The sequence below is a fragment of the Phalacrocorax carbo genome, chromosome 7 (genome assembly GCF_963921805.1).
Source record: "Phalacrocorax carbo chromosome 7, bPhaCar2.1, whole genome shotgun sequence".
In the NCBI taxonomy this organism is placed as follows: domain Eukaryota; kingdom Metazoa; phylum Chordata; class Aves; order Suliformes; family Phalacrocoracidae; genus Phalacrocorax; species Phalacrocorax carbo.
Genome location: NC_087519.1, coordinates 1183400 through 1206994, shown reverse-complemented (window position 1 = coordinate 1206994; position 23595 = coordinate 1183400). Strand labels below are relative to the sequence as shown.

At 55.9% G+C, this 23595-nt stretch overlaps 1 protein-coding gene across 2 annotated transcripts in view; it reads left to right on the top strand.

The window, feature by feature from the left end:
- The window catches only part of ADAMTS7 (ADAM metallopeptidase with thrombospondin type 1 motif 7), a 52041-nt gene extending 35925 nt beyond the window's left edge, over positions 1-16116 (top strand). For both annotated transcript variants that reach the window (XM_064455973.1, XM_064455972.1), the window contains 5 exons: positions 1479-1631; positions 2275-2448; positions 3958-4104; positions 4329-4488; positions 14462-16116. In XM_064455973.1, coding sequence (XP_064312043.1) covers positions 1479-1631; positions 2275-2448; positions 3958-4104; positions 4329-4488; positions 14462-14634 — 807 coding nt within the window. In that variant the 3' untranslated portion in view covers positions 14635-16116. The remainder of the gene's footprint in view (positions 1-1478; positions 1632-2274; positions 2449-3957; positions 4105-4328; positions 4489-14461) is intronic.
- Positions 16117-23595: the final 7479 nt, after the last annotated feature.

Genomic DNA, 23595 nt, shown 5'->3' with positions numbered 1-23595 from the left:
GCAGCGGGTGCTCGGGCGGTGGTGGCAGCACGCTGCGGGCAGGGGAGCGCGCTCCCCACCCAAATCCCTGCCTGTTCTGGGGGAGCAGGCAAGCTCGGAGCCCCTCTGCCGGGGCTGAGCACCCCGGGAGACCCCAGGCCCGGGAGCAAGCTGCTGCAGTTTCATCGGAGGGAGTATTTTAAAATATGCCACAAAATGACAGAAATTTAAATGTCAAGTGTAAGGTGCCTCAAGGCTCCAGATTCCCAAAGGGAAGGAGCTGTGCTGAATGCAGTGAATAGGGGATTATCGGCAATTATCAGCTACCCTCTTGCTGCCCAGCTGTCCTGGGGCTGCGCTCTGCACGGCGTTTGCAGTGACAGACAAATGGCTGCTGCAATTCACGGTAACGGGCTTTTATCAGAAAGCACAAAAATAACAAGCCTTCCATGTCGTGGAGCACCGGAGACTGAGCACCGGGGGAGGCTTTTAAGAAGGCTGCACAAAGGACCCGGTAATGGTCAGGACAATGCTTAATATGAGCAAAACACAGCCCCACGCACGGGCTTTGTGAAAGAGCATCGAGCATCGCCCGGGCACTGCCGTGGAGCCGGGGCGTTGGAGGGAGCTCTGCCACGGGGACGGGACTGGTGGCAGTGCTGGGACACGGAGGCACACGGGTGTGTTTCGAAAGGCCTGCGAAGGCTTTTAAGATGGAAGGGCTGCTGCAAAACAGATCAGTCTGGGGAGCAAGGGGTGGATCCGAAAGAGGAGGTGGAGGCACTGCCTTTCAGGTGGAGAGAAATCGTTAGTGGAGCTTGTAGCACTGAAAGAGCAGGGGACAGGCAGTGCTTGTGAAAGAAGGGCATGGAAGAGAGCTTTCTGAGACAGCAGTCAAACGGTTGAAGCCATTAGTGCTAATTAAGAGAGACCTAGCAACAAAAAAGCTAAAGGCACCCCCAGCCGCCGAGATCCCCGTCACTACCCCGCTTCCCACCGAGCTGCAGGCGGCCGTGTCTGGGACGCTGGCACGGGGCAATGGCCAGCGCTGCTGGGGTCTGGGGTCACGGCGTGGGAATCCTGGAAGCCAAAAGCTGAACAGGGAGAGAAAAGGCAGTCCCAGAAATGACTGAAATGGGTCATGGAGGAGGGTTTTGCTCCGTCTCCCCCCAAACCGAGAGCTGCCTGATGTGGGACTGGATCGAGCGGAGCCTCCCGCTATGGCGAGTTCTCTGCAGGGCTGGGTCCTCTGCCAGGCGGCCAGGCTCCGGGAAAGCTCCTCTCTCCACATCATCCCGCCGCCCTGCCTCCGCATGCCCCAGTTCTGCTGGCACCCCCCCCGATGGCCACAGAGGGGGTGATGGGCCGAGTCCCCGGGGACCTTTCTGCTGGGCCACCGGGCTCTGTCCTTGGCCACGGGGCATCAGGGGCATGAAGGGACAGCCCCGCTGGGGCCGGCGGGAGAGGAGAGGAGCCAGCATCTGCCTCGTGTTTTGCAGTGCTCGGCCACCTGCGGCGTGGGCGCGATCTGGAGGACCGTGCGCTGCAGCACCGGCAGCGACGACGGCTGTGCCGCTGCGAACAAACCCGTCCCTGCTCGGAGGTGTTCCCTGAGACCGTGTTCGTCGTGGCGCGTGGGGAACTGGAGTAAGGTAAATAGGCGTGCAGCCAGTCGGGAGGGTCCCGAAGAATCCACAGAATGCCTGCCCCATGGCTCGAGCGTTACCTGCTCTCGGGGCGCGCTCTTGCCCCATGGCTCACAAGGGCAGAGGGTAAAGATTTGCGCTTGCCACAGAGTTTAAACTACTTAATCTCACGATAATCTTCCCATATTTCCTGCTCTTGGGCTGGTTGAAAAGCCAGGAATTTGCAAAAACTAAATGAAGAGGGGTTTGGAAGTTTGCGGAAAACATTCTTGCTGATCTACACTACCAGGGGGTGTTTGCAGTTGGGTTGGGTTAATCCAGTATGTTCAGTGGTGGGGAGCAACCCCCCTTGCTCCGGGTGGGCGCCGTTTCTTGGCTGTGCAGGTGGGAGATCATCAGTTGTAAGGGAGGACTTTGTTGCTGTTACAACTGGAAGCCGATTGCTTTCAGAGGGGAGTTAGTGACGGATTCAGAGCTGCACGGACTTTTCTCTAGCTTGGACTAGAGAAAGAGGTGAAAAGAGGTTGAGAATCAACTCAACCCAACCCAAAGCAGAGAGTCCCTAGGGTCACCTCCCATTGCCAGAGGGATTCCCCCTGCACCGGCCCCTGCTGCCCTTCCCCGGCGTGATGCTCGGGTCGTTTCCCAGTGCTCCAGGAGCTGCGGCGGGGGGATGAAGGTTCGGGACGTGCACTGCGTCGACACCAGAGACCAGAGGCTCCTGCGGCCCTTCCACTGCCAGGCTGTCCTCTACAAACCGCCCGCGCAGCTCCCCTGCCAGAGCGCGCCGTGCCTGGACTGGTACACGTCCTCCTGGAGGGAGGTAAGGGCTGCTGGGGAGGGGGCTGAGCGGGGTGCGTGGGGGGCAGCGCTACACCCCCGAGCATCGCAGCGGGGCTTCTCACCTGGCTGGGCACCCGCCGCGGCGGGATGTCTCACACCCACAGTTATCTTTCCTCTCTCTCCCTGGAAGCGCGTTCGGCCAGCGCTCGGCGTGCGCTTGCCCAGAGCAAACGCTCAGTAGCTGCTGCTGGGCGAGTGCGTGGCCGGCGGGGGCTGAGCTGCCTGCGGCCGTGCAGACGCTTCGCTGGCGCTGATCGCTGCCAGCAAGGAGGCAGCAGGCTCAGCCTGCCTGTTTGCAGGCCTGCAAAAATTAAGCAGATACTTGCAGCGGGGTCTGTTGGACCCTCCTGCCCCTGGGAACCCCCAGCCAGCTTTGAGCACCAAGAAGTAAACACCCGCTAATAGCAGCAGCAGCTACGAAGCGGGCACTCCACCTGGGAAGCAGGTTTTGTGGGTGTTTATGTATTTGTAGGGCGGGTTTGCAGTGTATTTCCTTAAGACGCCAATGCCTGGAGCATGTCCACCCTTCTCTCATGGTGCTTTTCACAGAATCCCAGAATCCCAGGTTGGAAGGGACCTCAGGGGTCATCTAGTCCAACCTTTCTAGGAAGAGCCCAGCCTAGACAAGATGGCCCAGCACCCTGCCCAGATGATTCCTGAAGGTGCCCAACGTGGCCGAGGCAACCCCTTCCCTGGGGAGATTATTCCAATGGGTGACTGTCCTCACTGTGAAAAATGTCCCTCTGGTGTCCAATCGGAATCTCCCCAAGAGCAGCTTGTGTCCATCCCCCTTGTCCTCTCCATGGGACTCCATGTAAAAAGGGAGTCTCCATCTTCTTTGTAGCTACCCTTTAAGTACCAGTACGTGGTGATGAGATCCCCTCTGAGCCTCCTTTTCTCAAGGCTGAACAAACCCAGCTCTCCCAGCCTGTCCTTGTACGGCAGCTTCCCAGTCCTCTGATCATCCTGGTGGCCCTTCTCTGGGCCCCTTCCAGCCTGGCCACACCCTTTTTGTACAGCGGGGACCAGAACTGCACACAGCACTCCAGGTGTGGCCTGACAAGCGCTGAGCAGAGCGGGATGGTGACTTCTTTCTCTCTGCTGGCGATGCCCTTGTTGATGCAACCCAGCACCCTGTTGGCCTTCTTGGCCGCAGCAGCCACTGTTGGCTCATGTTGAGCTTCCCCCCACCAGGACCCCCAGGTCCTTTCCCACAGAGCTGCTCTCCAGCCAGGTGGATCCCAGTCTGTGCTGCACGCCTGAATTATGCTTTCCCAGGTGCAGGAGCTTACACTCGTCCTTGTTGAGCTTCATAAGGTTCTTGCTGGCCCACTCCTCCAGCCTCTCCAGATCTCCCTGCAGAGCAGCTCTCGCTTCTGGAGTGTCACTTCCCCACTCAATTTGGTGTCATCTGCAAAGTTCATCAGGCTACACTTGATGCCGTTACCCAGACCACTTACGAAGATGTTGACGGCTTGTGTCTCGGCAGTGCTCGGAGGCGTGTGGCGGCGGGGAGCAGGAGCGGCTGGTGACGTGCCCGGAGCTGGGCCGCTGCGAGGAGGCGCTACGGCCCAACACCACCCGGCCCTGCAACACGCACCCCTGCACCACCTGGGTGGTGGGCTCCTGGGGAGAGGTGAGCGGGCGCGGGCGGGAGCGCGCCGCTCCTCCCGACGGGGCTTTTGCACGAAATGCAAGGAATGGGGGGAGAAACCCAACCCGCGGACCCAAACTGGGGGCTACTGCAATAAAAACCTCCCGGGGTCTGGTGCTGCCAGCACAGCGCGGCATTGGGGGGTGGCTCCGTGGGGCGCGGGGACGGGCCCCCCCGGGGATGACGGGGCTGTCCCGCTCCCGCAGTGCACGGCTCCCTGCGGCGGGGGCATCCAGCAGCGCCAGGTCAAGTGCATCAACACCAAGACGGGGCTGGCTGAGGAGGACAGCAGCCTCTGCGACCACAAGCCCTGGCCCGAGAGCACGCAGAAGTGCAACCCGCAGGACTGCGAGAGCTCCGAGTCGGGTAAGCGACCGTCCTGCCCATCCTGAGAGCTGAATGTTTTGTCTTTAGTGTGGTTACGCTCCCCAGGAGCCTGTGTTTGGGATAAATGCTGCGTTTTGAGGACATGGCAATAATTGTGGAGACTGGTGTGACAACCACCCAGGCTCTCAGGTGAGGAATATTACCTGCAGAGCGGGTCCATCATCAGTTTTATGGAGGAGCGATGCATCATTCTCAGTCGCCATCCTCTGCCGTGGCCGGAGACACTTTTCCACCGTGCAGTACCGGTCAGGGCTGGGGCAGCGACTCCCAGTTAGGAGCTGGGGCGTGCACAGTTTTGCCGCTCGTCGCGGGCCGCGCAGCGGCGTGGCGGGGCACAGCGCGGTGTCACTTGGTGGGCTCAGTGCTAGGGAGGTTTAAATGGCACCGTGTCAGCGGGCACTGGGGGGGCGTGCTGTGAACCGGCTGGGTGGTCTGGTGGGTCCCTTTGAAGCTGTGCCATGAAACGAAGTAGAGGCCATGTAGGAACATGGCCCATTTCTGGGTCCAGTAGCTGTAGATGTTTTTTCTAGCCAAGTTTAGAGTCATTCTTTATTTTTATTCTCCCCACCTTTCACTTCTCGGTCCCCCCAGAGTCTGGAGGAGGGTGCCAGCAATAACTGGCTGTGCTGAAAGACAAGCTACGCTCAATTATTTTTTCCAGGGCAGGTCGTGCCCCGCGCTCTCCCAGCTGGCCAGCGGCACGACGCCGTCCTGCTCCCGAGGAGGGACCCCGGGACGGGACGGGCCGCCGGCGCAGCAGCACCCGGGGTGGGACAGGCTGGGTGCCAGGGGCGAGCCGGGGGTCTGGGCACGGGGAAGGGTGATGGGCGCGTGGCGCTTACGGTGCTGCCAAACCGGGAGCTGGTGCTGGCTGCAACGTGGGGAGTGATGGGGGAGGAAGGAAAAACCAGTCAGCCCACTAAAAAGCGAAGTATGTGTGGGAAGATGGAGGGGGTGTTTTATACATGAGTTGTGTAAGGCTAGCTTGGCTAATCGATAATTAAGTGGGAATGATATAACCTTCTACAAATGTCCAGAGGACTGGCCTCTCCAGGGGCCGAGTGTGGTCTTACTGGCAGGAATGTGAGCTGGGATGTGCTTGTCAGAGGCAGAAGCGTCACCCAGCAAAGGGACCGCCTGGGTGCCCGTGCCAGGGTGGGCGCGGGGCGAGGGGGCCTGGTTCAGGAGCAACGTGTAATCCAGAAAAAGGAAGCCAGGAGGAAATAACAAGCGATTAAGCTCTCTGACCACTGGAAAGCTGTTTAGGGACGAAGTCCCAGAACGCAACACTTCTGAAAGAAGCCTGGGCTCACTACGAGAAAGTCAGATAAAAGACCCGTTCTCCAGCGTCTGTGGGTATGTCTGAGCGGATGCTCCAGCGAGTCAGCCCCATTCTAACCTGAGCCTTGCAGGCGCTCCGCCAGCTTCGACTACCTGCTCTGGCTGCAGCCGCGGTGCTTGGCCGTGCCACGGGCACCGGCTTGGCTTCTCCTCTCACCTCCACTCATAGAAATAAGTCCCACGGCAGCAGGCAGTTCCCTGTAAGCCAGAAATCTGTGGACTGCAAGGGTTAACAGCACTTAAAAGGAAAAGCAATATAATGAGGGGATTAGATGTCAGTGATATAAGCATATTAATCAACCTTATCTTTTTTATGTGTCTAGACAAAAAAGAAAAAAAAAGCTTTTTGTCTGTCCAGAAAGAAACGTGAGACCCTCAGGAGGTTTATTGAACAAAGAGCGGGCTGAGAGCCCGAGCGGGTCAGGCAGGAGGGCGGCGGGCGGCCGGTGCCCGCGGTGGGAGCCGGCCCCGTGGGCTGCTCTGCGAAGGGCCCCCTCTGCAGCCTGGGACACCCATTCTCATCCTTTCAGCTCCTTGCACTTGTCCCGTATTCAGCTGTGTTTCTCCTAAAACCTATCCTGGAGAGGGCAGAAGCAGCGGCTCTGGTTAACTGGGCTTTGGAGACTGTGACCGCTGGCTGTTGGGATGCTTTTAGCCGTGAAATCCCTCCTTTTCGGTGTCTGCGTGACCCTCCTGCATTTGCAAGTCTATCAGGCAGCTCAACATTTAGGAAATAATTAGTCAGGCTTGCTCAAGAAATGATATGTGGTTCCGGCTATTTTTATCAAGGGAAGATTTCTGTGCTGGGCTGGGTGATGAGAGCCGTGGAGCCGCGTGGCGTAGCCAAGGTTGTACCAGAATAACCACTTAGATGTGTAGGAAGCGCACAAAGAAATGCTAAAATCCTGGATTAAAAATGACATAAATGCTCTGGCTGCAGCCCAGGGCAGGAAACGCCTCTTGGAAATACAAACATTTCCTGCCAAACCATGAGGAGGAACAAAACTTTCACAGGGCAGGAAATCACAGATGTGTAAATCCACAGGCAGAGGCTCCCAGAACAGGCATGAACGTAAACTCCAGCCCTTTCCTGTGTTTTAAAGGATCTTTGCTGCACAAGATTAATGCAAGCTGGGGTGATTCATGTGTTTATGTTAGAAGCACAAGGAGCCTCTATCTCCTGTAACACGGAGCGCACCGATACCAGCAAACTCATGTATTTGTGTGAGCCATCGTGTTCTCACTGGACACGAAAACGCAAATAACCCCAGAAGAGTTTAAATGTTAAAACCATTATCAGATTAATTTTTAACAGAGATGGAACAGCTCAAACATAAGCAAACATCTCACCGGCAGTCAGCTCTCTTCAATTAAGGGAGGTCGGAATTAATTAGAACCAGAATCCTGTTCTGTCGCCAGGTTATAAATTAATTGATGATTACACAGAGGTTATTTTTAGATGTGCCTGTTGTTTTACAGCTGCATCCAGCTGTGAGTGGAGAAGATAAGGTTGGCTGTGTCCTTAGATGGCTCCCAGGGAGCATCGGAGCCCGGCAGGCATCCAGATGCCTCCGTGCGATGCCCCAGCTGGGCTGGGGACGTTTTTCTTACTCCGTGCTGAGACGAGGAACTCGAACAAGCACGACTCCAGTGCAGGAAAATCTGCACTGGATCTGAGAGCCATTGTTCTCGCCCATGCTAGCAGCAGCCGGGAAAGCCCTGCGGCTCCTTGCTGGCGTCTGGGGAAGCAAAGAGGGTATCGCTGTCCTCCTGACGGCGATAGGAGCAGGAACAGATTTGCTGGACCTTGGGCAGGGCTGCCGGGGAGATAAGAGCAGCCTCTGGCTCAGGAAAGCCTCGTGCCCTCTGATTTCCACCCATGCCTAGCTCCAAGCCCGAGCAGTGCTCTCACACCCACATCAGCCACTCCTGTTACCAGATCATTTCTTGTAACTCAGAAAGCTGGAAGAAAACCCTCACAGCAGGTTTATTTCTGTGTTTAAGTGGTACCCTTTGGTTTATGGCCATCTTGGAAAGGTGCTGAGTAGCAGGTCCCACATGAGAGCTCAGAGAAACCGGCAACGCTTTATCCAGCAGGTCAAACACTCTTAAAACACAAAAGCAGCAATTGCTTTATATCGCAGGAGGCTGGTAATGGGTGAACCGAGGGAAAGTCACCCCACTGCTGCGAATGCAGTGGCTGTGCCTGCACCATGGCTTTTGGCCAGACCTCATCAGCGATGGGTGGAACAACCCCGGTCAGGACCGAATGCTTGCAGCCCACGGGATGCTCATCGTGGTAAATGTCATAAAATTAATCATTTTCCTCAAGCCTGTTTCTCTGGGTCCGACATTGGGTGGGTCTGCAAGGTCCCCACATTCACACCAAGCAGGTGTCAGGCAGGGGATGGGTCTGGGTTTTCGCTCTGGCCAAAGCACTTTAGCAAACACAGTTGTTCCCTACAAGTATCTCAGGCTTTAAATACCAGTGAGGGAAAGGAATTAAGGTAAAGCATTCAGCTGGCCCAGGAACAAATATGTATAAGCTGGCCGTGGATACGGTTTGTTTGGGAAGTGGACAAAGGTTTCCAGCCAGCGGGAAGGGATGGAGCGGGACGGAGGTCAGCCTTGTGTCATGGGAGCAGCCAGCACCGTGTCTGGTGGGGCTGCGAGAGGGGCGATGCCTCGGGGGGCACCAAGGGGCGAACACCCCCCTGCACCAGCGATGTGCTGGGGCAAATCCCCGGCGCCCGGCGCCCTCTTCTGCTGCTGTTTGCGGTGCTCCGGGCTCATTATCCAGGGTCTGGTTGTATTTCTAGTTGCCTCAAGATTAATTGGCAATTAAATATTATATTCCTTCTTGCTTTGAGTAGGGAAATGAAATTATTCATGGTGCTGCATGTAGCTGAATTTGTCCGCGAGGGATATGTACTAGAAATAATTGCAGCAAATTCCAATTTTCTGTGTCGTTTGAGCATGTAAGTCTGTATCCAAGCGGCGAGACAGGGAGGTGCTGCTGAGCGAGTCATTAAGTGCCCTTTATTTACTGCTGATTAACAACAGCTGTCAATGGAAAAAATGGGTGGTTGGGAAAAGATTCCCAGGATTCCCCATTTTTATTAAATGTGGGCAAAATGAACGTTACACATTTTAACCTTATGGAGAAACAGGCTCTCGACGACACAGGCTGGGGTGTCCGTGTCATGGCCGGGCGTCCCCATACCGGCCCTTCCCACCGAGCAGGTTGATGCCAATGCCAGGTCGGTGCTGTGCACCGATCCGACCCACGCCGCGTCTGCGCAGCGGCTCCCGTGAAAACCTGGGCAACGGGAGGGAAAAAGTCACAACCACCGGCAGATGGAGCGGGAAAGGCACGTTCCCTTGCCCCGGCAAGAGCAGTAGGATTTCCTTATTGCAGTGCTGCATGCTTTTTATGTAAATGACCTTGGTTTAAGTAGTGGCGGTGGGAGATGCTTCTCCTCCCTCCTTCTTGGCAACCACTGAGTAGATTTAAGTTTGAGAAAGCGTAAATTGCAAAGGACCTCAGTGTCCAGCGCAAGCAATTAGGAGGGTACAAGAATCTGCTTCTCGTCTGCCTTGGGTGCGGGCGTGCAGGCACGGAGCACCCTGGGCAGGCACCCAAGGGACCCGGGGCTGCAGCCTGCCAACGCCGCCGATAGCAGCCTGGCAGGGAGGAGGCAAAGCCTAAGCCCATCAACAAAGTATTAACCCTTAGTTAATTTTTTTTGAAAACTCTCCAGAACACATCAAAGGCATATTTTACCCTGCAGAAGAAAGGCCCTCAGCAGAGAGGATATTGGCCTTGGCCTTGAAGCGCTAAAAATGGGGAAAGCAAGGACAAAAATGAAGAAACAGTGCTTTTCCCGTGGCTGGAGGAGTAACCGCGCTCAGCCTTTGCGGTCATGCGCGGGGGGTCCTGCCTGGATTCGCTTCCCCTCGGTCTTGAAATAGAGGAGGACTCAGCGCTGCTGCCCGGCACCGTTACCCTGCCTAATCTTATGTTTTTAAAAAAAGGCAAAACAAGCAAAGAGTCGGTAGATGTGACACGGCTGTCTGCTCGAGCCTGGCTGCTCCTTGCGGGACGGGCTGTGGGAAGCTCTGGGCACGGCAGGTTTAAAGCGGTTTTGGGTTTTGGAGAGGAAGACAGGGGTCATGTTCAGCGACTCATTTCGGGAGAATTGGCTTTTTTCCCCCATCCCTGCACTCATGAGAAGGAAGGGGAAGGCAAAGCCAAGCACAGGGAGAGTCCGGGCTCCGCTGCAGCTCTTTGGAAATGAGAATTTCTCTCTGTTGGATGCAGAGACTCCAAAAATGGATAATCCCTCTCAGCCTCTTGGAGAGCGTCAGCCTTTTCCTCCCCCCTGGTCTGTGATTCCCAGGCTGGATGCTCAGGGGGTGTCGGTGGGAGCTCCGCGACGGCGCTGGGGCTGCGCGAGACCTGCCGGGGGCAGCAGGCTGAGACCTGAAAAGCCGCGGGGGTTTGTGCTTTTTCTCCCAGCTTTCCAAGCCGCAGCCGGGTCGGCGCCTGCCCGTGCGGGCGAACCTGGCACACATCGCACGTATGCTGACCGGCGACCGCGGCTCCAGCGCTGCCCGCCCCAGGTCCGCTGCCTCGGCCAGTGCCCATTCCCAGGGGAGGGCACTGCGATAATACCCGTTAAACTCGGCACTGCCTCCGAGAGCGTCCCGAGGGCCAGAGGTCAGCGGCTTAATTCTCTGGTTTTGCTAGCTCAGCTCTAAGCTCAACCTTTCCTTGTTTTTACAAAACCTGTTCCAGGAAGTTTATTTTTCCCCGAGCATAAAAGTAAAGGCTTAGGTCTGTACGGCAGAAGCTTAAATGAAATTTAAAGCGACTTCAATGCCAACTTAAAAAAAAACAACCAAAAAAAAGTGGGGGTTTTCAGATTCTAATGTGCTGACTTAGCCTGGGTTTTAAAAGCCCTGCTTTAAGCTATTTCTTTAGACTAAAATTTGGCATAGGCTTGAATTGGAGCGCATGTTCAAATGAAGTGTTAGGATTATATTTTTAAAAAAAATTGTTAATAGAAAGAAAAAAAAAACAGTAAAAGGATTAAATGAAAATTGGGTTAATTCTGTAGGGACCCTCTCTGAAGAGCTGACAAATTAAGTGCTTATTACAGCTTCCCTTGCCCAAGACCAAATTCGAGGGAGGAGTCACGAGCTCAGCCAAGATTTCCAGATCTGGGCTTGACCCCGCGCACATCCACGCTGCGACGCTGCATCAGGCCGAGGCACGGCCCACGCTGGAAAAATGAGGAGCGCTCAACAACTCCCATTGACTTCAGTTTATTAAAATGCTTCGGAAACCCGGAGCCCTGCCGCGGGGTCTCACGTAAGGTCAGCGGAGTAGTTGCAGCGCTGCCTCCAGCCAAGGGTGGTGGCTCTTCTCCACCCTCCGCTAAGCCCATCCCAGCAGTTAGTCCGCAGTAGGCTCGTACCTGTGCAGGTAACGTGGTGTACGAAGAGAAATAACTCCTGGCAGGAGACCGATGGGCTTATTTATGCCTGTGTGTGGCTCTGGGTGCTGCGGGTATGGGAGTTTCTGTGCCAGCCCCCAGGACGCTGACCTGTTAGGAAGGGATCAGAAAAGAGCTAAAGCATCACCTCTGGTCCTGGAAAGCTGCTTTCCAGTGGGAGGCTCCAGAAGCTTAGCCTTTACAGCTCTTTCAAGGGAAGGCAGGAGGCAACTTGGTTGCGCTCCATAAATAGCTTTCTAGGAAGACCGTTGTGATAAGCAGGAGGCTCGTGAGCAGAAAGGAGCCCAGCAAGGCACAGCGGCAGCGGGCTAAAAATACCGAGGTGCTCGGCGGGGGTCTGCCTCAGCACGGCATCCCCCAGGGGCATTGCCCCGGCACTGCAGCGCTGACCCTCCGAGACGCCGGAGGCGTTCCCATCCATCCTTGCAGTCTTCTTAACTGAGTTCTTCTAAACGCCATGGGGTTTTCACTGCTGTGTCACTTGCTCCCTGCAATGCAGTGAATAATTAGCCCCCTGGAGCACGCCAGCCCCTGTCCGTGCCTGCCGGGAGGCGTTGCTGTGTTCTCCATCTCTCCTACTCAATATCGCTCCCAAAACCAGCAACCTGGAACATCACGAGTCTATAAATCCCACGGGAAGCACTTGTTGGGCAGGTGGGGGTCACCCAGCGGTCGTGCCCCGGTGAAGAGTAAATGATTACCGAATGCTGCGGGAGGGGAGGGAAGGCTGAGCTTAGCATGCTAAGCCGGAGCTGGGCACCGGTGCGTTTTAAGGCACAGCTCAGCTGGTGCGTCCCGGTATTGCCGTCACCAGCTGTTGGGGGCCAGAGGGCGGTTCTCCAGGCTGACATGCCCTCCGGCTTCTCTCTCTCATCAGGCACCCCAGAGGTGTTTTAGGACCCCTGCTTGAGACCCCCCCATCCTGCAGCAGGTGCAGGTGGAAATACATGTATTCACGCGCTCGAGTGTCCCGATGCAAAAGGGCTGTGGGGTTCAGGGGACGCCGTGCGGAGCTGCAGAGGTGCTCTTGGGGGAGACCATCCCTGAGACCCCGACGGAGCATCGCACGAGCAAACTGTGCCCTCCTCCCCGGTGGCTCTGGTGCTGTCGCATGGCTCTTGCGGCAGCTCTGGGGACGTGCAACGCTCCCGCCTCTGGGCTTCACAGCAATTTCTCCTCCGCTCTGCTCAACCAGCAGGAAAAATCCACATTGTCCCCCAGCCCCCAGGGGCTTGGGCCAAACCCCAGCCCGGGCATGTGACACAGGGCCACGGTCCGGCGCTCGGTCCCGGTCCGTCGGCAGCCGTTGGGTCTGACAGCGCCGGCAGGCAGCAGCTTCTGTATTAAATGGTTTCTTCAGGGCACAGAGACACCATTGCCGGGCAGAAATAGCTGTTGCTCAAGAGGAAGAGAGGAAATACCTCTACTGAAATAGAAAATTAATTTTAGACCAATATGGTGACCTTACTGACAGGCTGGAGTGGGGTGAGGGCTGTGACTGAAATCCCGAACGGGGGGAAAAGTCGCGCTTCTGCATCTGCTGCCTCCTTTGCATTAACCGCTGCGGGACGGCCCGGCCCCGTGGGAATCGGGGCAGCAGCCTTTCCCTGAGCAAAGCCTTTTGTTTGCAGAGGGGAAATGGCAAGGGGCAATGGTCAGCAAGAGCTCCTCTGACTCAGTCCCAGTGTTTCCCCAGCAGAAAAGTGTCCTGAGAAAGAGAAAAGCCCGTTTTCTTGCCCCGTTTCTGTGTCTGCTCAACGTGGTCCCGGGCAGAGGGTGCCCCGGGGAGAGGCGGCGCGGGGCGACCAGGGGGTGCCGGCCGTGCGCGCCCACCCCAGGGAGCATCGACTCTGCCCCTTTTCAGAGAATAGCTGTCATTTATTTTAATCACTTGGACTGGAGGTAAAGTTAGACAGAGCTGATGAAATTTAAACGAGTCTTACCCAGCTGGGTGAGATGCTGGGGGCTCAGTGAGGCACATCTGTGTTTTGATATAAAGTAGAAAAGGAGCAAATTATAAATGAAAGCAAACGGACTATATATGCTTATAAACAATGCATATTAGGTGATGGGTCTCTGCAGCTGTAACGAAGCCGAGCTGCAGCCCGTTTGAGCCCGCTGTGGCTGGCGATGGCGCTGGGAGCTGCTGGGGCTGGTTTCTGCGGCCCCTGCTGACGGCGCAGGGGAGGGCTGCCCCCTCCTCGCCATGCCCCACGGCGTCCCGCGGGGCGCACGGCACCGTGGTTTGCACGCGGCGGCAGGTGCGAGGGCGTTTTTCGGGGTGGTCGGATGTTCCGCCCTGGCGCACCCCAACTGCGAGGTCTCTTTGGGGCAGCGCTGACGTCTCCCCACTCCCCGCACCACAAACCCAAGTGCTGGACCAAACGCCCCAACGTGTCGCTCCCAGCGCCGGAGAGGGATTTGTGATTTCCAGACTGTTTGCAGAGAGGAAATAGTTTCTGCAAACAGTTTGCTCAGCCTGCGAGTGATTCAGCCGGGGCAGCCGGGCTGCGACCCACGGCCACCGCAGCTGGTCCCGGTGCTGCCCCCGCTGCGGGGCCGGGCGCTGGGGCTGGAGCAGTTCCCAAAACAAAGCCCGTCCTCGAAGCAACGCCGATTTGTTTTGAAGTTTGCAAGACACCTGCAGGAAGCGAACCAGATGATGCGGGTTCTCGAAATAATCTAAACACAATGCAAAGGAAAATGAATTATCGCCCTTCTGTCACCGTCTGCGGGGAAGGTCTGGGGACTGGGAGGAGATGTCATCGCAGGGAGGAGGGAGATTTGTCGCCTCTCCCAGGCCTCCAGCACAGACCCTCCTCCCCGGGAGCGAGCCCCGGGCTCAGCTCCGCTCGCCCATACGGTTTCGATACCCTGGGAAGATGCTGCAGACCTGTAGACAGCAGCGCAGGTGTTATTTCTGCTGGCAATCAGAAATAACGAGGGTGCTCTGTACCCAGCTGAAGGTGGGCTCTGCATTTGATGAGGTCTGTCTTTGTCTCTGCCAACCGCGTGCCAATTTTCGCATCAAATGCCCGATAACCGCGCCGGCAACGCCGGCAATAACACCGTCCTTGCCCTCTCCCCTCCAGGCTTCGTCTGCGAGCGCGATCGCTTGACGTTCGGCTTCTGCCAGACCCTGCGGGTCCTGGGAAGGTGCCACCTCCCGACGGTCCGTCTCCAGTGCTGCCGAAGCTGCCGCCAGCACGGGCACCACGTGGCACCCGACCGGGACCGCGGGGACGAGCGGGCCTCCAGGAGGTGACAGGACCGTCCCCGAGGGCGAGAAGCACCAGGACCCACGGCAGCTCCCGCGGCGGCACGGCGGAGGCGGAGGGAGCTGGGTCACGGCCAGGACTCGCGGCTCTGCCTCGTCCCGCGGCAGCACCGGCCGGTGCCGCCCGCGAGCCACGCGGTGCTCTTTCGAAACATGGGGAAGGCTTGATTTCTTTTATTTGTGCTACTCTATAACGGTGCTCAAACCATCGGTCTGATAAAAAAAAAAAGGTCTGGCGTGGGCTGGGTGTGCGGGGCCCGCCGGGCCCGCGGGAGGTGCGGGGGCAGCCGGACCCTCCGTCAGGGTCACGCTGCCACTGGGCGACCAGCGAGGAAACATTTTGAGGAAGGGAAACCGAAAGCATCAATAATTCGGGGGAGACCTCTCAGAAATGCTTATGGTGCTATCACTTGACATTTTCAGCCTCTTATTGGTGTTGGCAGGCCAGCACGAAACTCTTGACTTTTGTTATTATTTTTATATACATGAAGTGAGCATCTAGCATCCACCAGTACAGCCGACCTTTTGGATTAGGTTTTTTTTTTTTTCCTTAAGGGACTTGAAGCTGGCAACCCATTTCTGTAATTTTCATTAAAATGATTATGCACTGAAGCTAGCCGTAATTTAAGATATGGAGACAGGGCAGAGGAATAAAGTATTACCTGCAGTTACCCCCGCGAGTCCGGGGCTCACGGTGTGTGCCAAGGCTCCGTACCCTCGCTGCCCCGCTGCTGGCTCTGTGTGCCAAAGCCGTTGCCCGTATCGCTCCGGGGCAGAGGGGGTGGTCAGGGACACCAAGGCACGAGTGGAATGGGTTTGGAGCCAAACAGTGCATTCCCTGGTGTGTGTTTGCGACGGAGCGGGAAAGCTGCTCTGGCCCCGGTGGTGAGCAGCATCCCCTTCGCTGCATCCTCCCTCGTGAGCAGCGAGGTACGCACACCCCGGGATTTCCGTATGCAGTTACGGCGTAGCAGTTTAATGGTTGGTTAAGGTGTTTTTCTATGTTCATACAAGCTAAAACCCTTTTTTTTTCCTGCTTATATAGATTCACCTCTGTTAAGGTTAGTTGATTCTTTTAACTAGAATATCTGATATTGTACGAGGAGCGGCACTCGGCCGGCACAGCCCCACTGCCCGGTCCGGGGGTGTCGTATGTTACTCGCTCCCTGCCTTAGGGAGGATTTGCTCTTAGGTTGGTCCCCAGAAGAGGGTCAGGAGCATTTTGGTAGGAATTCCTTGCTGCCATGAAGGCAATCCTACTTGCGTTGAACGGAGACAGGCTGGAGCCCAGCGCCGCCGCGCAGTCACACAGCCCAGGGTGCGTTTCTTCTTCGCCTGTGCTGTCGGGAACGATGTTCAGTCCCATAGCGGGGAAATTCCTGCCTGTAATTTGTATGTAAAACACAAGCCATGACTTCACCATCTGTGTTTCATTCCTTTCCAACATGGTGTAAATTTTTATGTTTCAAAGCCTGTGTTTCGTCCTGTTTTCCTTATCACCGGCACCATCCGTCCCATGCTTTGGGCACGCTCCCAGGTTTTGCTAAGGGGTAGCCACAAAATGCGTTGGGGTTTAATGGCTATAGCTTACAAGTGCGTTAAATTAAAGAGTTACTGAGGGAAATGGTAGGGTTTCATATTTTCTCTTCCCCTTGGGAAATTTTGAAGGATTTTTTGCTGAAAACGCAGTTAAGTGGTGACTGTTTAGGTACTGGCAACAGCGGGGTGTGCGATTACTCTCTTAGCTGCAGCAGAAAGGGGCGATCTCTTTGCATCTGCAAGTCATTTAAGGCTGCCATTCAGAACCTTTGCATGATTAAACCGTGAGCTGGGTCGATGGAGTAAATGCTGGCAGCCCGCTGGTGACTCGCAGACCGAAAGGCTTCAGCCCCCACCTTGTGTTGATGCCTACTCCGGTTTTACAAAACAAGTCATTTCGGCGCGATCCCGGCCTGGCGAGCCTCTCCCGCGGCACCTGTCCGTGCACGGGTCGCATCCGCGGCCAGGACAAGGGCACGGGATCAGCCCCGCCGTGGGAGGCCCAGCCAAACCCATTGCACCGGCGGGGCAGCGGTGTTGGGAACACCAGAGCAGCAATTGCAGCCGAGGGGGAGACTGTGACAGCAGCTGCTGCTTCATAAATCCTTCAGCCTGGCCAAACATAAACTTTGGGGAGTTTGTTGATGAAACAGGCCTTAAATCAAAGGCGCTGAACTTGCGTGAGAGCGCTGTGCACCACGTGCTGCACAAGAAACAGGTTTCCTTGTTAGCCCGACGGTGTTCCAGGCACCCTCGGCTGGAGCCGGTCCCCAGCCAGCACAGCCACAGCTTCTGGGGCACGGGAGGGATTCAGGGCCAGAGCACGATGCCCGCCAGCAGCCTCGTGCCCCCGCAGCCCCGACCGGGTTGGGTCCCTGCAGCGGCCAGGGAAAACCTCTCTGTGTCAACGCAGAAACCTTTCTGTTTCAAGAAGGGCCGACCCCGACGCATCTGAAGCCGCGGGGTTTGCAGAGCAGAGGCGGGTGCCTTGGCTCCGCGATGACTTTCAGCTGTCACAACACAGCGGTGGGGCCGGGCATCCTCCTGGGAAGGGCTGAGCAGAGCCGGTTCCCAAGCGCTCGGACGGGGAGCAGCAGGGATTAATGTAAACCAAAAGCATGGCCAGCCCCCAAGCCCAACGGCCCCCAAACTGCGGAGGTTTCTGGTGGGCGCTGAGGCTGGAGAAGTTTGCATGGCAGTATGGGAATCTCTATTGGAAGGGCATTTCGTCTGATTTTTAGCCACACAATAAGCCAGGCCTCCTACAAGCACACAAATTACATTATAAGTAATAACCACACACATCTTGCTTAAATGCCTGCAACATTTATTTCAATGAGACACCTACAGCTTGGAAAATGGGCTGCAACTGGAGGAGAAAAACTCTCAGGCCTGGTGCAGTTGTGACTCTCCGGGCCGGCCGCCGCGAGCTCTGGCGTGTCTGACAGCAGGCGCTGCGTTAAGCCAGGGGGACGCGGGAGCACGTGCGTGCAGAGCTCCTCGCGTCCTCGCAGCAGAGCCAGACCCTTCCCGGGAGCAGATCTGGATATTCACTTGCTCGGCTTTGTTAGTTTCGCTGTGTTCATTTGCTCCTTGTAACCAAGGAACTAACTAGAAGTGCCTTTTTTTTCTTCTTTTAAAGACACTTTTATTAATGTGTTGACACGAGAAGGATGTTACTTTAGAAATAGCTGCTGCTGCAGCAGTGAGGGAAGGAAAGCAGGAAAGTAATTATGACTCAAAAGACGCTTGGAATAGGAAGATGCTTTCCCTGGGGTATCTAAGGATCGTTTGCCAGGAAAGCAAGTTTAACCTTTTTGCTAGGTTAATTAGAGCAGAGTAGGAAAGAGAAAAGCAAGACTATGCAGAGGTCCCCGAGCTCCGCGGCTGGTGTGGCCGCTGTCCTTCAGCCGGGCCCCGGCAGAGCAGAAGGGAGGCCACCACTGCCGGTGACGCACCGGTCACGCCAAGAACACACGTGCGTTTGACCGGAGGCGCCGGCAGAGCCTTCCCCTCCGAGCCTCCCAAAGAGCCCTGGCCGTGACCAGCGCAGACAGAAGGAAAGCCCTAAATCACGCTTTTCACTGGAGATACAGGATGCGTGGCGACCAGGGTGCATTCGCTTTGTCATTCTAAGATACTTTTGGTTCATTACTTCAGAAAGACCCCATTGAAGACCAGCGCTGCAGAACTCGCATGCTTCATTTGGCACACAGTAAAGGGGGGGATTCCCACTCATTGTGAACTGTAGCAATGGGGGGGTCGAAGTCCCTCTGACCTTCGGTCACTTGGTTTTACTCGGCCCGTTTGAAAACCATTTGGTTTCTCCGCCAAGCTGTCGGAGGCTACAGGGAATTTTGTTCTTGCAGCCTGGTCGCCTCCCAGCACCGGCTGGACATCTGCACTGGGCTAACGGGAGCTGTGGGCTGGTTTTTAAGGCAGGAATGCACGTTTATACAAATCCAGGCAACCTTAACTACAACAGCAACTGATACCGGAGTTTTGCCTCCTCTTTCAAATGAGCTGCTCTTAAAATTTTGTGCCTTTGAAGACTTTCTTGGTGCGTGGCATAGACTGTGCCTTCCTCGGCAGGCGGCTCAGGCTGACTGAGACCTGCTGGCCCCCACCTCTGCACATACCCCTATGCAGATACATATATACACATATGGACAGGTGTATTCAGCAAGACCCCTGGCTGTCACCGCTGCTGGGACAGCACGCTGGGGAAGCTGGGGAAGTGCTGGGGAAGCACGCATGCGGTATCAGGAGTGGCTTGAGCAGCTGGAGGGTCCCTGGGCTCCACGGGCCCCAGCGCTGGAGGGGGGCACCAGTGGCTGCAGCTGAAAAAGAGCAGAAATCACCAGGACCTTGAGGATGGAGGAAGAAACTAACTGCTCCAGGCAACGTTGTGCAATACGATCCACAGCACAGGGCTGCCGTCCGTCCCCTGCTCAGGGGCTTTCTAGCCCCAGGCTGCCTGGGAGCCATCGAGCTGATTTGTCAGTAAGAATAATTCCTTTTATTTGCTAAAAGACAGACATAGGATTTATTTTTATGTTTAAGAGCAGTTTCAAGGAAGTAGGTGGCTCAACCAGCAACAGAAGGCAGATAATTTACCGCTGTCCTGCACCTCCCTCTTTGCCTTCGCACACGAATGCCCCTCGCCTCCTTGCATTCGCTCCCCCCGTACTGCTGAGCGGGGAAAAGGCTCTAAATGCACTTTCCCTGTGAGCCAAATCTTTGGTAAATGTTCAGCTGCGCTGGAGGTGGGAAACAACCGCCCCTTCCCAGCCTAAGGGCTTCATCCGCAGGGGCTTCGGAAGGGAGAGGCAGGAGGGACCCGGACGGGTCCTGCTCCCCCCTGCAGCCATGGGGTTTTGGCCCAAAGCTGTGAAACTGTCTTAAAATGGTTCCTGTGGGATTAGCAAATCTCGGGTGCGGGTACTACAGGGGGTCCTGAAGTCCATGGCCCTGTAAGTGCCCGAGGAAGGTCTGAGGGCGTCCCTCCGCAGGGATCTCCAGGCTGGGTATTGATCTCAGGGCAGCCGCCTTCTGTGCCACTTTAAAAACCAAAACCCAAGTGTTTCAGCAGCTCAGGAAGGAGGGAAAGGCTGAGGTGAAGGGGAAGACAAAATTCTGAGTAACAGGAAAAGTCTAAAAAGATAAAACCCAACACAACCCAAATATAGAAAGTTAAAAACAAATTAAGGCAAATAAATCTTCACAATGACTAGAAACTGCCGTTCCAAAAATTTCCTGCGAGGGTGCAACTCGGCTTCTGGAGCTTAGATTTATGCACTCCACCTGTTCCCAAAGCAATGCAACGCCCAAGCTGCCCCCGAGCTGCCTTGGAAGGCGGGCTGAGATGCTTTAGTCAGTAAATGCAGGCGTGGTCCCTCCGAGCCACCCTTGGGCTGCTCCTTCCCCCCGTGCCCCCAGGACACCTTGCCAACCCCGTACGCCCAGCACCAAGCTCCGACAGACACCCCTAAGTAGTTTTTTCCTATATTTTCCACAGAGGAAACAGAACAAACAATATGTTTTTAAAAGAGGATTTCAGCTGAGTTTCCTGAAATCCGTTGTAATCTCCATCGGGTAATTACCGACCAGGGAAAGGGTTGCTCACAGGTTGCACTTGCCGTGTTTTGGACTAACAGATGATGAAGCCACAGAAGGCGGATTTGGAACCAGGGAAAACCCTCACGCTGCGCAGGCTTCGTTCTCGAGAAACTGTTGATGAAGTTAACTTAAAAAAATAACTTGATTGTGGAGCCAGTCAACCCTAAAGCGCAGGTTTTAAATGCTCTGCTCAGGTGTGGCGTGGTGGCTGGAGGCGGTTGGAGCAGCTCGGGACGCACATACGAAAACAGAAGACAATTTAAGTTTAGTGCAAGCACAGGGTGAGCTAACCCCCTCAGCCAGGCCACCCGCTCCTTCAGAGCAGTATTTAAACCCGGTCAGTCGGCTGTTTTCATTACAGAAATATTGACTTGAATAACAGATCTTTCCACCCAAATTTTGCTGTTTTCCAGCCTGCAGCTCCCGTTCAAACCAGCCTGAGGGAACTGAACTTCCAAAGGACTTTGCCTGTTTTTTTTAAGGACCAATTGTAAATATAAAACCTCCCTGAAATATTTCTGTTTCTCCATAGGCTGTCACTTTGTGCTTTTATTTATAAACATCTGACTTTGCTACAGGTCAGCCGTGCAAGCCGTTGACATCGAGACACCGTCGAGGCTGGCCATGCTCAGCCCTGGGGAGGCACCAGGTCCACACCTCTTCTCCCACCTCCGTCCAGCACCTTCTTAATAGCCTTTTCTCACCCCTCTCTTATTGGAGATAGGATTAAATCAGCCATCTCCCCACCGCATCCATCAGCAGAGCTGGATCCAGCCCGGTTTCTGGAGACAGATGGCAGGCATGATTTAAGAAGAAGTTTTGCAAGATGCGAGAGCTCCCTTTCAGAGGGCAATGAAGAATGTGGGAAAGAACTGGGCTAGAATCCAGTGGGGAGTTTGTAAAGAAGGCTTGTGACTGTAAAAGGAGACTGAGGCTGGTGATGTTAAACCAGGGAAAGACAAAAGGAGGGTGGTCGGACCAAACACCCTGCCCTGCAGCTGCAAAGTCTGCGTCATTCTTCGCCCCAGTGTTTTGGGCTGTTTGGGCAGGGCTTGTCCCCGTGTCATGACGGTGGCACGGGGGAGGTTTGGAAAGGTAAGTGCCAAGCAGAACTATTAGATGCAGCCAAAATAATGAGGCCTTCTAAAAGAAGCTGAGCCCAAAGTCTTGTCCATCAGCACAGCTTAGCGAAGGAAGCAGCTCGCAGATGTTCATCGGTGGAAGCTTGTGCTGAGCTCAGCCAGCTCAGGGGGGCTTCCCCACGCGAGGGGTGACCTGGAGAACCAAATGAGACGTGGACCTGCTGAAACTGAAGCTCTGGGAAGGCACCGACAAGCCTGGTGTCGTCAGCATGGGCGGCGGGGAGAGGCTGCAGGAGCTCGGCAGTGGCGTCAGCATCGCCGGTGATGGGCAGAGGTGTTGGGCGCTCCCCGGCCCCAGAGCCGCCGCCGGGCTGCGATTGCCCGGGCGCTGGGCAGGTCTGTCCTGCAGGGCTTCTTTTTCCAGTGGGTGGGAAGGGAATGGGAGTATTTTAGACAGCCACCTCGGCTGGGTGACCCAGAGATGGGCGACCGGGAGGTGGGTGACTGGGAGGTGGGTGACTGGGAGGTGGGTGACCGGGAGATGGGCGACTGGGAGGTGGGTGACTGGGAGATGGGCGACTGGGAGGTGGGTGACCGGGAGATGAGTGACTGGGAGATGGGTGACCGGGAGATGGGTGACTGGGAGGTGGGTGACCGGGAGGTGGGTGACCGGGAGATGAGTGACTGGGAGATGGGTGACCGGGAGATGGGCGACTGGGAGATGGGCAACTGGGAGATGGGTGACCGGTAGATGGGTGACTGGGAGGTGGGTGACCGGGAGATGAGTGACTGGGAGATGGGTGACCGGGAGATGGGTGACTGGGAGGTGGGTGACCGGGAGGTGGGTGACCGGGAGATGAGTGACTGGGAGATGGGTGACCGGGAGATGGGCGACTGGGAGATGGGCAACTGGGAGATGGGCGACTGGGAGATGGGTGACTGGGAGGTGGGTGACCGGGAGATGGGTGACTGGGAGATGGTCGACTGGGAGATGGGCGACTGGGAGATGGGTGACTGGGAGATGGGCGACTGGGAGATGGGCGACTGGGAGATGGGTGACTGGGAGACGGGTGACTGGGAGACGGGCGACTGGGAGATGGGTGACTGGGAGATGGGCGACTGGGAGATGGGTGACTGGGCGATGGGTGACTGGGAGACGGGCGACTGGGAGATGGGTGACTGGGAGATGGTCGACTGGGAGATGGGTGACTGGGAGATGGGTGACTGGGCGATGGGTGACTGGTAGATGGGCGACCAGCAGCAGCATCCCAGCAACCAGCAGCAGGACGGTGCTCACAAACACTTTGAGACTCCTGCTGATGGCAGCATCACGGGAGAACCTGCATGAGGAAGGCGTTAGGGCAGTAACCCCTACCTCATGTTTTGCTGTTGCTTCTATTTATTTATCAGGATCTCCTGAAAGCCTCTCCGAGAGGAACCACAGACTTTTGGCTTCAGATCAGAAATGAGACCTTGTGCCTCCCCTGGTCACCTCCAGACATTTCCAGAGCTGGAGACAGGAAGGAACTGAGAGCTCATTAACTGGGAAGCAGCAGGCATTTTATGGAGGAGGTTATTTGTGTCTCTTATTAACAATAACACTTAAAACGATTCCGCAGCTCAAGAAGCAGTTGGGTCACCCTGTCACAGCACCTGTGTTTTGCAGGCTCTCAACTCTTACCCAAGTGCTTCTGTCCAGCCCAGATGATCTCAGCTGGAGTATTTTAATCCCCAAAGAGGCAGAGGGGTCATCAGTCCTCCGTCAGCTGTGCCGTTCGGTGGCGGCTGCGGTCCTGCCAGTGACCCGAGCAGGCAGCAAGGTCCAGACAGACCAGGAATAGCTCACAACATCCATCCATGCCTCCTCAGCTAAGAATAAGAGATGGTTTTATTTTCTCTTGTTCCTAAAACCTCTAGCCTTTGTGCCACACAAAAAGGTTTCAAAAGCACAGCCTCGAGGGTCAGAAAAGCAAAGGCAGGACAGCAAGAAAAGGGTTTGAAGAATTTGGCCGGTTTATCTTTTTTTGGCCTTTATAGGGCAGCCAGTCGCTGTCAGCTGCTCCAGGCGCCGAGCTCGGGCAGAGGAAGAGCCGTCGTCCGACCGCTTCAGGGTGCCGAGCCCCGGCTCCGCCAGCAAGCCCTCCGGCAGGTCGTGGCCGTCCGGGGCTGCCCGTTGCAGGCAGCCGGCGGGCAGAGGGACATTCCCAGT